The sequence below is a fragment of the Rhea pennata genome, chromosome 1, assembly GCF_028389875.1.
Source record: "Rhea pennata isolate bPtePen1 chromosome 1, bPtePen1.pri, whole genome shotgun sequence".
Taxonomy (NCBI): Eukaryota; Metazoa; Chordata; class Aves; order Rheiformes; family Rheidae; genus Rhea; species Rhea pennata.
The window spans coordinates 24118571-24134071 of record NC_084663.1 but is presented as its reverse complement, the minus strand read 5'-3'; the positions used below and the strand labels follow the sequence as shown (position 1 = coordinate 24134071).

The following is a 15501-nucleotide window of genomic DNA, read 5'->3' as shown; positions in this document are numbered from 1 at the left end:
GCCAGTCTCTAGGGAGAAAGAGCTACAGCTTGTCCCATCAGTCTACCTCATGGTCCTATTTAGAAGTCAGGCAAGATTACTGACCCTCTGGCTCTTCAGGGCAGTTGCAGGGCAAGGACCAGGCGCTCGAAGGCTGTGTCCTGTGCAGTGGCTGGGCCTGGAGGGGACGCACAACAAGGAAGGAGAGAAGCCCAGGGCTGCTCTGTGAGCGGGAAGGAGAAGAGTGCGAGGGGGGATAGCGCATGGGTGCCGGACAGGGAGAAGAGGGACGTGCACCGAGGAGAGGGCAGGAGGGAACATGCTGTGGAGGTGGGTGAGGACAGCAGGGTGAGGTATGCAGGGAGGCCCAGGCCCAGGGGTGCAAGGGGCCTGCGTCCAGGGGTGGTGAAAGCAGCCCAGCAGGAAGGAGGCATGCAAGATCATCGTGGTGGGAAGGGCAAGGGAGGAGAGCTCAAGGGAGGGGGTGCTGATGCCCACATAAGGCACGGTGTCAAGAAGAGACTGGCTGAGGAATGACGGGTGCAGAAGAGGTGGGAAAAGGAGAGAGTGAACACTGCAGATAGACAAGCAAAAGGAGAGGATGGGAAATCCCAGACGTGTGCTGTAGTTACATTGTTTTTACCATGCTCTATGGCAATTGGACCCGTTCCTACAGTGTGGGACTGCAGTTCAAAACAAGCCAGAGCATCTGTCTGATGAGCTGTCCTCAGGCTCTGCGACTGAAATAGCCACGTCCTGGGGAGAGGCCGTATCGCACTCCTGAGGACAAGGTTGCACAACACTCGCTTTGCTTTCCTGCAGTTTGCCCTGCACTCAGCAAATGGGAAGTATAATCTGAACTTTGGTTTTTGCCCTCCTCAGGTATGAATAGCACCCATCAGGTGTTGATCACATCCTTCAATGACAGGGCCATCATGGCCAAAGTGTAGAAGCTTGTGAGGAGCAAAACAAAATTTCGTGAACTGTTGCTTGAAACATTTCATTGCTTGGAAAGAGAGAAAAGATGAACATTTAGATATGTTCCCTCTTCTGAAACCTATAAAATAGATCACTAGGTTAGAAAAGTTTGGAAAGTCTTATCTAAAATGTAGCTGCTGATGAATGGATTCAGTCCCACTTTAAGCCAGAAACTTGCATGCCAAGCATCTGAAGTGATTAAATGATTCCTGCTCCTATAAAATGCGCTTTCTGTTCTTTAGTTTTCTCTAGTTTTAGTCCAGAGACTGAAGGAAACATGTATATTGTCATTTACATTGTAATATGTCATTTTTGTTGACTGAATGATGAATTTTTGTGGCCTGTAAGTGTAATACATGGTCTATTCCCTGCATTCAGGGTTTCAGCCATGTATTAGGGACAATAATCTGGGTTTTCTGTTAACATGTGGCAAAGCACTTGGGAGGACTGACCCGAAACAGCTGTCAGTGCAGCCATTATAACATCTACATATGCTGTATACATCTAGCTCATGCTCCATTCTCATTGCATCTGTATCAGCAGGAAGTTCATTGTGCCACCACTTCTTTCAGTCAGCTCACACCTCACTAGCACAAGATCCCCTCCTAAGCCGGTCAGAATCTCAGAATCACAGAATGGCTGAGGTTGGAAGGGACCTCTGGAGATCAAGTAGTCCACCTCTCCTGCTCAAGCAGGATCACCTAGAGCATGTTGGACAGGAAAATGGTATCACACTTTCAACTGGAATATTCCAGGAAATAAAATATCAACATTATGCATTCTTTCTTAGTAAGAATTGTACAGGAAGCCACATGAGAAATAGATTTATAACACAGTTTTGGATTTTTCTTTTCTTTCTTTCTCTCTCTCTCTCTCTTTTTTTTTTTTTTTTTTTTTTTTTTTTTTTTTAATAAGGTAGTAGTTTAGGAGATGCTTTTAAAAATTCCCAAATTATATCCAAAATAGTTTATTAAAAGGTTATTCAAAAAGCAAAACAAACCTTCAGAAGCTAGACATTCAATCACTCAACATTAGTTCAAAACACTGAGGTTTCTAGCTGACCCTTGCCTGATTCTATACCTAGAATGGGAAATGTGCTGGGATGTTCAGACTGCTGTTTATCTCATTTTCTGCAGAAATTGGAACACGTATAATGTCTCAGAAATTGAACTGTTAGAATGAAAAGTTTCATGCTGGAATGCTAGTACTAGGAAAACAAAATTACCACTATCTTTACAAGAAAGCTCCTGAGACAAGTCAGTTAAACAGCTGATGCTCACAGGAGCTGAGCACTGAGCAGCCGAAGTGCTGCGTAATTATGCCAAGTATTCTGAAAAAGTGAATCCTGAATGTTTCATAAAGAGCACTTCAACTTAATAGATACTTTTGGTCTTAATGTCTCTACCTCTATTATTCGTCTTTACAATGGAAATAATATCACCAGCTCTCCTGAAGGGGCTCATGGACAAATAAAGTCATTGGTAATCGTAGTGTGCTGAGAAGGAAGGATAAAACAAAATACTGAAAGGCTGTTTGTTAAATGTGCGTGATCTTTCCTGTACACTGAACAAGACTAAGGCTCCTGGGGACTCAGGTGTCCAGGATCAAAATATATGACTACAGACTTAGGAAGTTAAGAACTGTGTTGCAATGCACATCAACAGGTCAGTGATAAGAAACATAATTTCAGTGTTTGCTGACTTGTGAATACTTGATTTTTTTTTTTTTTTTTTTTTTTGGTCTTAGCATCATTTGTCATCCAGGGCAGACACTTACAATAAAATAGCTTGTCTGTATTTTTTAGCATCCCTAAAATCCATTGGATTTTGTATATAGAAAACCATTGTCACTGGCCTAATGTCATATCTTGCAAGAGTAGCAATGACGGGAATGTTCATGTCACAGTGAAGGGCTGGAAGAAATCATCCTTTGGTATTTTATTTTAAAAATAAGCAACATGTTCCTTTTTGAAGGTTGTTTGAGTTTGGAAAAACAGAAATAGGAAATGGATAGGTTAGGCAGCTCTATATTTTGTGGCTTGTACTGTGGGCTCTCAACCCAGGAAAGTTCTGAGACTTAGAGACTTCTTTTTATCTGAGAAAAAAAGGAAAAGTAGAAATCAAAGGAATTCCAGAAAACAACATATTTGAATAGATTTCATTTTGACTTTGTCAGTATATTTTTGCTTTTACTATTGTACATATTTTTGTTGTACATTATTTTCTTACTTACAAAATATGATACATTTCAAACATCATTTCTGTTTCATTCAATCAGTATTCTCCAAAAGAAAATCTGTCCAGTATGTTTTTTTAACCTGCTCCAACTAAAATGTTTACAAAATATGTTTCCTGCAAAAATGTTCACAAAAAATTTAATTTTATTGTGCTGCTTCTCCAGTAAATCAAATGATAACAAAGCAAACCATTGTCCTAGTGATACTGAAGAAATAAAATTGATTGAAGTTCTGATATATACATTTAATTAATTCCAACATCACAGTACACAATGCAGGGTTAAGAGAAAAAAAGTACTTACTTATTATTTATTTCTTTTGTTTCATATTTTACAGAAATTTGGTCTAAGCATCATTTTGCAAGTCTAGTAAAAAAATGAATGGAACCTCTACTCACAGTCTCATCTAGACACATCTGACCCAAGTTTCTTATTCTTTGCAATATTTTATGAAATCAGGATGATAACACTCAGATCTTCCTAAGCCAAATTATTTTGCATATTTCTCATTTTATGCAAAGATTTGGTCAATACAAATAACCTACAAATATTTATTTTGATTACAAATGCACAATATTCTTTAGTCTGCTTTATTAATATTTCCTGTTTTACGAAAGCTTAAACTTCGATTCCACTGTTTTAGCAAACCAAAACAGATGAAATTCACACAAAAAAGTGATAAGAGGAAAAATGGAATTTATTAACCAAATCTGTCCGTGAGAATCATGCTGAATCTCCTCTGTCCATTGCTAGCAAAACAATATGCATAATAATAAAAATAAATGAACAATTTGGCTAAACATCATGCACTCAATAGTAACAGCTAATTCCTACTAACCAAAGAGAGATGATCCTGGACAGGAACAATAGTCCAAATTCTTTTCACTTCCTCTTCCGTTAAATGGTCTGTTACAATATTAACTGAGAATAGAAACACTAAGTTTTATCATTTATTAACATTAACATTTATCATTACTGATATGCTCCTACTTTACTATATCAAAGCCAATCTTTTCGCTCTCTCTCTTTTTCCCTCTCACACAGAAAGAGGTTTTGGGGCATTACTGGCCTCAGTGTTTCAGAAAAACATCTGTAGCTGGCCATCATTCACTTACATTGGATGACACCTATCCATTAAAAGATAATATCAGAATAATATATCATTTATTAGAGGACATGAGAACGTATATACTCATATAAAAAAAGGATTTAAGGGCACTCTCTAGCTGCAAACCAATGGGCTACAGGAAGCGACAGCCTTTTAACAGAACGGCCACTAGAGGCCTTCATTTGCTAGATTCTGACAGATTTAATAGCCAGAATTATGTTGTTTGCAGAGGGCCCAGGTCTGTGCATAGACCCTAAAGCTCTGTGAAATTCTGTTAACTTCAAGCAGGGCAATGTAATCCTCCATTAAAAAAAAAAAAAAAAAAAAAAGCATGAGCTTCAAATAAGCATGTTAAGTTGATTCTCCCACAGATCGTTCTTGAAAAGGAGAATCAATAAATAATCCAGCTGCGTGATTTGTCACAGGCTGGGCATGACATTGCCAGAGCGGTGCTTCCTGCACACTTCGGCACGCCAACCTTCTCCGTCCGTGTTGCATTCCTACCGATTACAACGTCTTCCAAATGCCTCGGCGCGATAACGGTATAGCTCCACGGGACAGCCGTGAAAATGAGAACAACTTCACTGCGCAGCTGGGAGCTCGTTTTATTTCCAGCCCCTGGGGCAGCTCAGGATTAAATGTATTTTTATTGTTCTTTCTCTACAGTTGTTTGAATAAAAGTCAATGTAATTGCGCCTGTGATTTTATTTCCTGCCGTTCCCCTCTGTGAAGTTGGTATTCTCCCGGTAGCAGGCTGCTCTAAATATGGCAATGGTCAGTGTGTCAATAATCCCCCTCTTCAAGAGACCTACAAACACTAGTGTTAGGACATTCTTTCTGTTCAGATGTCTAGCTGACGTCTGATGCCTAAAACAGAGCATGCTTTCATCCCTTCGCACATTGTCGTAAGCCCCTGATGATTACTCTTAAAAGGGTGCCTCAGCTAGGCAGGGAAACAGTTGCTGACCAAACGAGATACAGCATACTTGATTCAGCCTTCTTGAATGCCTAGTCATTTTAGTTTTATATCAGCCTGATCAAACGGGACCATGTCCACCTTTGGCTACAGAAGAGAGCTCAGTAAATATGAAGACATTGATGAAGATGAGCTCCTCGCTTCTCTGACCGAAGAGGAGCTGAAGGAATTGGAGAGGGAGCTGGAGGACATAGAGCCCGACCGCAACCTGCCAGTGGGACAACGGCAAAAGAGCCTGACCGAGAAAACCCCAACAGGGACTTTCAGCAGGGAAGCCCTGATGGCCTATTGGGAGAGGGAGACCAGAAAACTCTTAGAAAAAGAAAGGCTGGGTGCATGTGACAAGGTACGATACTAAAGCTTTCACTGGTTTCTAAGAATGTTTTGGCTTGTCTTAGCATAGTGTGATCTCACTGTTTTTATTTTCTTTCAGTTTCTTTCAATATTTTTAAGAATGTTGTTACTGATACTTTTGCATTTGCTAAAGTGCTTTATATTAATTAGCTCAGAGAGTCTTTGCTCTCTCTCTCTCTGGAAGTACCTTAAAGCTGAGTTGACAGCAAAAGAAAATCCTGTAAAAACTATCATTAGTGATTAAAATAATATAGGAATAAAGTTTTAAAGGACTAGGTAGAAATTACTTCTAGGTAGTGATGTAGATTTTTAGGTAACTTTTGATGTTTGAAAGATAATAGATTGTTTTTTTTCTTTCCTTAAAAAAATATATGTATATATAGATTGCTAAGAAGCACGTCAGGAAGGGAATTCTGAATACAAAATATGTCAGAAGTGGAGCAAGGTGGCCAACAGACTTTGTGCTTGCTGCAGATGAGGTGCACAGCAGTCAGCAGGCTTAAGTTGCTCTGTTTTGCTGAGCGCCTTCAGCACAGCGCAGAGTTCTTCTGGCAACCACTATCAGAGCGTAGTTGTAGAAGTTACTTGAAAAGTGGCCTGGCGTGGAGTAATTAGTCAAAGTATTTATCTATATTCCTCAAAAAGCAACCAATAGTATTTGTTATGCAATTTGCCCCCCCCCCCCCCCCCGCCAAAATATAAATTACAATAATAAATGCTTGTCCTTGATCTACGAATGACCAGTATAACCTGGCAGGACTGAAGGTCTCAGTCCGAGAAACTGATGAGTGTTTTCAGTCTAACTTCAGCCCATGCTGGCATCTCCTGGGCCACTGCAAAAACAATTTGTGAGACTGCATTCTTTCAAAAAGCAACTTTTGTTTTCACATTGGCTCCATGTATTTTCAAAGCAAAACGAAGATATTGGGATGTGTGTAGCTCATTGACTTTTATGTACTGCTTCATATCAAATTCTGACTCTGCTAATGGAGACAAGTTTGCTTGTTTCTTTCTTTCTTTTTTCTTTCCTTTCTTTTCTTTCTTTCTTTCTTTTTTTTTTTTTTTTTTTTTTTTTTTTTAAAAAAAAAGAACATAAAAAAGATAAGGGCAGCCAGTGAGAGGTGAGGGACTCAGTCAGAATTTCCAACAACCTCAGTTCACAGAACTCAGTTCATCTGCCCAGGAAATAACTTGCAGTTTGTACATTAGGTAAAATGTTTTCTTAATCAGAGAAAAATCATCTGGATTAAATTAGCCTATAATAATAATATACAGGATTGATTTAAAGTACTAGAGAATGGTGATATAATCTTTCTTTAAGCAAGTACATAGGCTATCAGCAGACCATTAGTATCTGTTTTGTTAAATTGTAGGGAGGGAACAGCAAAATTAATGTTTTGTTCCAGCTGAGTCTCTAACTCCCATCTGGGCAGCTCCAAAGACTGTCCTGAACAGATCTAGCTTAGTGTCTTATACGAAGGCAGGATTTTTTTTTTTTTTCCTTTTTTGTTGTTTAGATGGCATAAGCAGTGCATACTGGCTAAACCTTAAAGTGCATGCAAAAACCATTCTACTTTTTAATCTGATACGAGAATTTGTAAATGCATCCATAAATATGAAAATGAGTTGATGATGAGCTCTTCTTGCCCTTACATGTCTGAAAATTAGGCACCTAATTTAACATAAGTATTTGAGGTTCTTCTATAGTTAGTGGAGAGAGATTGCCACCTCCAGAAAACAAGCATCCAACCTATCTTTTAGGTAGCCTTTTAGGCTGAATGACTTACTTTCCCAAGATATTTACCTCTCTGTACTGACTCTCTTAGGCCTAACTCTTCAACAAGTTACTACTATGAGGGTAAGAGGGTAAAAGCAAGAGGGGATCCTGCAAGCTGCCTTGGCAGTCCATTAGTGACATGCTAACACAGTAACAGAGCATACCTCTATGCAACTGCTAGGAGAAGATTTAATTTCAAAACTGCTGTTCAAATTGTTATTAGTTATGACACCAAATGATGTATATGACAGGAAACCGAATCTCCCTTGGCTCCCATAGATGTTAAAAAAAATAGAAAGAAAGAAAAATAAATAAATTGAAACAATCAAGTAATTTATTTTATTAATCTAGTGCCATCAAAACATACTACTAGTCCATTCAGAGGCACAAACTTCTGCTCATAAGCAGTCCTATTGACGACTGCTGCCCAGGTAGATAAAAGCATAGCAAAAAAGAGGCCTTTCTGAATGCATTTTCATCTTTTAGATGTTCGCATGTATTTGCAGAAGTATTTGCAGATATAAATCTTGGTCCCGTCACAAACCCTGTTCCTATATGCAGCAGAGTGTCTGTTAGCATAAGGCCCTTCCCGCACAGAGTTCACAGCACAATCACGGTGGTGGGTCCTCCAGGAGGACCCAGCAAGTCCTCCAAACCCCAAACCCTCTGTGGAGCACACTCACGACTGGCAGTTACGCGTCCTGTTTCATTAGAGTCAAGCTTGTGGAAATGTTAGAGTTACTGGCTGTTTTGTATATGTCCTGATGCAGAAATCTGCTTAGGATTTTGAAACAGTGCCATGCAATCTGCCATTACTGGAGAGGTTATTTTAACCTCTAACCACATTTTCAGAAACAAATAATTAAGCAATTTTAAACTTGTACATGTTTTCTGAAAATATGCTGTCATTTTAGTAACAATTCAGTTTGCCAAAAGTGCAGAATAGTCATTATGTCTCCAGTGAATGTCCTTTCTTTAGTATTTTACACAGAAAATATGAATTTTGATAAAGCAATGCATGCAGAACAACTATATTTCTGCAAAATTTTATCAAAATTTAAAAATATACATAAAAAGGTATATGCTGTCTAGGAGACTAAAAAGGACATGTGAGATCTTTTGGGGCAAGAGGTTAAAGGTGGTTGCACTGTGAGGATCCAGTCATGGCCTACACAACACTTCCATGCTTCTGGAGTTCTCCAGGTGGTGGTGAGACTTTACAGAGGTAACGACATTTGCTGCTTCTGCATGTGGAGAATTTTGCTTTGCCACCATAACTGGTTAGAGCACCATGCAGAACTTTGAGAAGTGGATCCAAATTTGCCTTTTTAGTGCACTAAGCACACTAACATACCTTAGGGTTTAGACAAGAGCAGTACACTGTGTAGGCAATGAGTTATAACTAGTTACAGTATGGCAGCTGACCTGTTTATGAGCATATTCTTAGCTCTTGGCAAACTTGAAGTGATTTGGGGATTACTGACATGTGATTACCTGGTACCTGTGGGAATGTGTCTGAATCTTTTCTCCACAAATAGATCCCAAGTGTTCACAGCCTATAGAGTACATCTAGATTTGTTTTTATGTAACTCTTGTAATTCTGTATTATTTTGTAAGTCAGTATGCATGTTTACACACTATTTATATACTCAATCAGGACATTCTCTAGCCTGTATGGATGTACTAATACATGCATGGAAGTCTGAGCATTAGCACAGGTGTTTAGTCTTTACGAAATCAAGAAATTCATATCTCATAGATCATGTCCATTCTGAAACTGCAGTCTTGTGTCTCTGCTGGCAAGGATACATCCAGATCTACATTACATCCCTTGTGAACATGCCAACACATAGAAAGCATGAAGTATATTCATGTTGTAGTATCTTATATCAAATTTTATCTCGGTAGAAATCTTTGTCGTCAGTAAAACTATTTTAATTTGCACTAAGCATTTGTCTTCTAAAGAAAATGAAAGAAATAGTAATTAAAAGATAGGAGGCACTGAAATAATGTTTTTATTCTCTTAACTGTCTCTGTTTCTGGAGATTTATTTTTAGCTGTTAACATTAACTTGTATAGTTTTGAGATAATTTTTTTCTTGTTCAGAATGATAGTAGCTACATTACTGTAATCATATTTAACACCCACATCTACATTCCTGTTCAGGATTCAGAGCAAGAGGAAAACAATGCAGAAGACATTCAGGAAGAATATTTCACAGAAAGCAATAGTGAAGTGTCCGAGGAAGCATATACTGAAGAGGATGAGGAAGAGGAAGAAGATGATGAGGAAGATGAAGATGAAAGTGATGAAGATGAGGATGAAGAAAAGCAAAATGCTGCAGCTGGTGAAAGAACTGTGAATTGTGAAGGTGGCAGGAGTTCTGACCACATTAAACGCAAGAAATGTAACAGCCAGAAGGACAGTGAAAGCTTACTCAATGGCCACGATGGAAAGGACACAGACAGTCTGAGCTTTAAATCTAGTGCCATCCACCCTTGCGGAAATCCTACAGTTATTGAGGATGCTTTGGAAAAAGTTAAGAACAATGATCCTGACACCACAGAGGTCAATCTGAATAACATTGAAAACATCACTTCACAGACACTCATACAGTTTTCTCAAGCCCTCAGGGACAACACAGTGGTTAAGTCATTCAGTCTAGCTAATACACGTGCTGATGACAATGTTGCAATAGCTATTGCTGGTATGTTAAAGGTGAATCAGTGTATAAATAGTCTGAACATTGAGTCAAATTTTGTCACAGGTAAAGGGATACTGGCCATCATGAGAGCTTTGCAGAATAACAAGGTTCTAACAGAGTTACGATTCCATAATCAAAGGCACATAATGGGCAGCCAGGTGGAAATGGACATAGTTAAACTGTTGAAAGAGAACACCACTCTAGTCAAGCTGGGATACCACTTTGAGCTTGCTGGACCAAGAATGAGCATGACAAGTATCCTGACAAGAAACATGGATAAACAAAGGCAAAAGCGTATGCAGGAGCAACGGCAACAAGAGTCTAGTTGTGATGGAGCAATCAATCCCAAGACCAAAGTCCTGCAGAAAGGAACTCCTCGGTCCTCACCTTATGTATCACCTAAGAGCTCGCCTTGGTCCTCTCCAAAGCTCTCTAAGAAAGCACCACCAATGAAAAGTCAACCCCCAGCTCCAGCTCCAGCACCTCCACCCCCTCCACCTCCTCCACCCCCTCCACCTCCTCCTCCTCCTCTCGTCTTTCCAGAAAAGAAGGTACCAACTAGGAATATAGCTGAGGTCATCAAGCAGCAAGAAAGCTCAAAAAAAGCTTTACAAAATGGACAGAAAAAGAAGAAAGGCAAAAAGAGCAAAAAGCATGAGAACAGTATATTGAAAGAAATTAAAGATTCTCTAAAATCAGTCTCAGATAGAAAATCAGAAGAAGGTTCACGACCCTCTACTCGACCCTCCACCCCACAAAGGTCTCTCCATGACAATCTCATGGAAGCAATTCGAGCAAGCAGCATAAAACAGTTAAGGCGGGTAAGTAGGAGGTCGTATTTCTGCACCTGATTATAGCTCAGATATGGCATGAGTTTAATTAACTTTAGTACCTATATATTTTATAAAAAGGGTTTTTAGAAATATGAATACAAGAAAATACTTGTGAGCAGGCTTTCCTCTGATTAGGCTTTTCTTAGCACATGTTTTATTTCTGTTTGACTGTAGTTTTGACAGAAGTGAGACACCGCTACAACCCAGGTACAGGCATGTTACAGCAAATGATGCTTAGCACTGGGCCCTTGGGAGTGTCCCTGGAACTCAAATAGGAATTTTGCCATCTCTGGAGCATAATACATGGCAAATCTGTTATCACAGTGCCTCCCAAGAAATGGACTTGCTTTTTTTTAACTCAGAGTTAATACCCTTTCTAACAACTTTAGACAAAAGAGGAGAGGAAGGGAATTTTAGTTTTATGGAGTAGATGATTGTATTTCTAAGAATCTATAGTGGGCAGAGGTATTAGGAAGACTAGATGTTTAGGAACATACTTAAATCACAATTACATATCATCATATTACACCGATAAGCAGACAGACATCTCAGTTGATGATTTCCAGACTGAATAGCAAATGTAACGAGACTCCCCTCCCCTGGTTTTGTAGGTGGAGATTCCAGAAGCCCTTCGGTGAGAGCTTGGACAACAGAAGAACCAGAGCACTGGTCAAGGGGAGGTTACTGATCCGTTCACTGGCGGTAAAAATAGACTGTATAGCAAGTTGTTTCCTAAGTACACTCTTAGATTGGAACCATTTTTATTTTCTTTTAATAGAAATTAATCCACTAAACAATGCTTTAAGGATACATCTGCCTTATAATCTGTAAATATGGAAATATTTTTTTTATTTAATGAGATTTCTATTGAGAAATTTCTGCTTATTTAGATACTCCTTTCAATCTCTGATTGCACATCATGTACAAGTTCTTCGCACTGAGATGTAATAGTTTACTGACCTGCAGTTTCTTTTTCTTTTTTCTCCCCCCCCCCCCCATGAATTTACAATAAATGTGGTTTGAAGCTTTAAAGCAGAAACATAGTCCTGGATTCCTGTGAGTGTTTGTTTCCACTTTGTAAGCACTAGGAAAGTCTTACAGAAAAATATCTGAGACCATTCTCAGCTGCGCCAGTCAAGCTTGTCTGGAGGATGGTACGTGAGCCCATATGTTGGTGCAGTTCCTAAGGCTACATACAACTAAAATTAAGCTGTGAGCTGTATCCAGCCACTGGTATGCAAGGTTCTAATCCCTGATCTAACATAAAGTGAAAATGGGTGATGAGTAGACCTGTAGTTAATGTTGAAGATGATTAATTGAAGACTGAAGGTTGAAGATATTTGGATATTTTAAGGATACAGCAGAATTATTCAAATGAGATCCACTTAGTATGAGTGCAAATTACAAGTGTATCTAGGCAGAAATAACCCTGATGCAAAGATTCAGTCAGACAGAGAAACTTGAAGAGCAGTTTAGCATTCAGGTGGAAAAAGATTTTCATATGATATCAGCTGAACAACAAGCTGGATGTGAATTTTCAGTATGGCATGGTGGAAGCAGAGCCAATATGATTTGGAGATGCATGAGGTATCACATCACAGACGATGCATGAATAGCTTCCTCATATAGTACTAGATAGTCTTGGTCTGTCAGATTAATTACAGTTCTGGGTGCTTCAGCTAGTGTGAAGATACTGATAACGTGAAGAAAACTGAGCAGTAGCCAACATGTTGAAGGTGAATAGGAGGATTAAGTTTTTGAAACACTACTAACTATTAATGAGTTTGCTCGTTTCAACAATAAATAACAGAGTTAGTATTTGTTTTGCATAAAGCCGTGCTGAAGAAAAGTAATTATTTAAGGTTACCGAACAACTACATTGCAGTGCTCCTGAAAAAAATACAGTGAAAAAAGTTTGTATCCTGAAATATTCATGAGATAGATTTCCTCAGAAAGGGGAGCAAATTGCTTGAGTGAAATAAATGTTAATGGAGAGGGGAATCTATGAGAATTGTCAGAAAGGTTACTGCTATGGCAAGAAAATGGTAAAGTGAAGATACCTTTCCTTTTTAAAATTCTTTTACTTTTAGAATTACTGAGTAGAATCTACCAAAACCAGTTTACAAGTAACTGAAATGCTTTCCAAAATTTTTCCTCTTGTCTCAGGATCACAACAACTCACGCATATTTCTAGATCCAGTACAGCAGGATATATGGTATATGCCATTAGTCTTTAGCTGCCTTTATAATTACATAGGCTACTATAGCATAAAACCAAACCCATGGCTGGTCTTCTGTGACCTCAAGGAAGCTGGAGCTTGAGATCTTTTGGGGATGGAAGCAATGCAATAACATCTGGACCCTCCCTCCTGGAATGCAGACCATGACTGGGAGAAGATCTGCAAGCCCAGGGTTTGCCCCTGGCAACTTTGTAAAGGATGGGACAGAGCAAAATGTGTAATCAAACGATGAACAGTACCTAAGCAGTTGCAAAGGAGAATGAAAGACAGGGACAGGACTCAGGGAAAGCACATTGGAGAGGTTTTGGAGGAAGACAAGAAAATGAAAGAAAGAACTGTAAGTGAACAGGGAGAGCAAGAAGTGAGGAAATAAACAAACTACAGGAGATGAAAAATTATGTGGAAAAAGAAGATAGTATGGAAAAAAAGAGTACTGCAAATATGAGAAACAAGAAAAATGCAGAAGGAGAAAATCTAGAAAAAGAAGAAAAAGAAGGTAAAACTACTTTCAGGTCAGTAACAATTGTTTGAATTGCTCTTTTAAAACTTGTATATTCTGTGGGGTGAGGGAAAGGGGACACGGGAATGGACAGAAACCTTATGAAGATTGATTCAGTTTGACTTGCTGACTGTGTTTGTTGACAAGTTGCTCATCAGTCCTGTCTGGTACCAATGTCTCTCTGCTAATGGAGATTAGTATTTCAGCTAAAATGTAAAGTCACGGAAGCTCTGATCATTTGTGGTTATTTAAGATCCTATGGCACACTCTCTCATGAAATGTCACTCTGTCCTAGCCAAATTCTAATCTGGGTAATTACATTCTGCTTACATAAATTTCACAGTAGTTTTACTTGGAGACATTTCAAAGCCCATCTCCTGTTTGCAGACCTGTTAGAAAGGGTCCCTGAAAACATGTTGTTTTGCACACATTTTGCTGCCTAGTGGAGGGGAACAGCAGGACATTTCCTTCCTCAATGGCGTTCAGCCCTGCTGCAGGTGGCACCAAGCTCCCCTCCTGATGGAGAAGCAGCTTCCAAGAAGCAATTTGTTTTCCTTTCAGATAGACAAGTGAGCACCATATGAAGAGCGTACAAAACTGCTCTGGGGGCTACTGTGCTACCTTCCAGGACTGAAAGCCAGTTTAGCCTGAGCCAGAAGTGGAAGGTTGCCAAGTTATGTTCCTGCTGAGTTTAAGCTCCCCTTGGGAACACGTATCACTACAATTGTGCATTTCCCCAGGGGCCCAGGTCCTGCCCGGAGGCTCAGTTCACATTCTCTTGAGTCATATGGAGGCAAATAATCTCCTTTGAAGGCCTGACTGCCTCCTGTTTGACCTGTAAGGAATGTGGCCCCTGGGTCAAATCCCACGTGCGCAGTGCTGTGCCCTTGCCACAGCACAATGCAGTGTCCTGACTGGGAAGCCCAGGGATGCGGGTGCATTCCTCGTTTGAACTCGTGGTATTCCCTGCAGCAGGAAGCAGGCCACTTGCTGTCAAAGACTGGTCAAACAAAGCAAATGCAAAAATATTTGTCAAAATGAATTGGACAGCAACATAAAAGATGAATGAAATGCTGCAAACGGTAACCCAGTGCTTGCTGTTACTGAAGAGGTAAAGGGACAAGGGAGGAGAAGAGGTTATATGTCTTTAGGAACAGCTTATATAACCTTAGGAACAGCATTTATCTCATAGTCAGTTACAGAAATGACCAGCCCACTGAAGAGCAGAAACACTATAGTTTTCTGAGAAAGAAAAAAGCAAAATCTGCCTTCTCTAATTACTCTGAGCACAAATCTCTCCTGTGAGTGTCCCCACTGAGTTCAGTCTGAGGGTTGGAGTGGGGTCTGCACTGTGCAGCCCACCTAAGCTTCGCTGTGTCTGAGATTCATTTTCATGCAGCCCCACAGCTGTTCTTCACTGTTTGCCTTTATGGTGCAGTCACGCTGATGATCTGCTGTCTGCTGCAGGGCACAGGGAGCAGGTGGAATGCCGCAGTGACGCGTGGTGGCCAGAGACTGCGTCACCTTACACAACTCTCTGCAGAGCTCAAGGTAGTTCAGCTGGAGGGCACTAGCTCAACTGCTTTGGCCCTTCCACATAATAAAAGCCATGCGATATGATGTGGTGTGAAAGGACTGACCTGCTCAAGCACCAGAAAGGTCAGAGCTTAACTACTACCTATAACTGCAGTATCTTAGTTCCTAGAAAGAAAAAACAGCTTGTGAAAGAGATTTTATTTCCACATCTTCTGAAAGTCCTCCTTTCTGCTGAATCTCTTAATTGAAACTTACGGATTGTGACCCATGTTGTCCTGCAGC

General features: G+C 39.8%; 1 protein-coding gene across 1 annotated transcript; it reads left to right on the top strand.

Moving 5' to 3' along the window:
• Positions 1-5209: 5209 nt before the first annotated feature.
• On the top strand, positions 5210-11987 carry LMOD2 (leiomodin 2). Its single transcript, XM_062583207.1, has 3 exons — positions 5210-5622; positions 9574-10932; positions 11556-11987. Exons 1-3 carry the CDS (start codon positions 5350-5352, stop codon positions 11580-11582), a joined length of 1659 nt encoding a protein of 552 aa, XP_062439191.1. The 5' UTR covers positions 5210-5349; the 3' UTR covers positions 11583-11987.
• The last annotated feature ends 3514 nt before the right edge of the window (positions 11988-15501 follow it).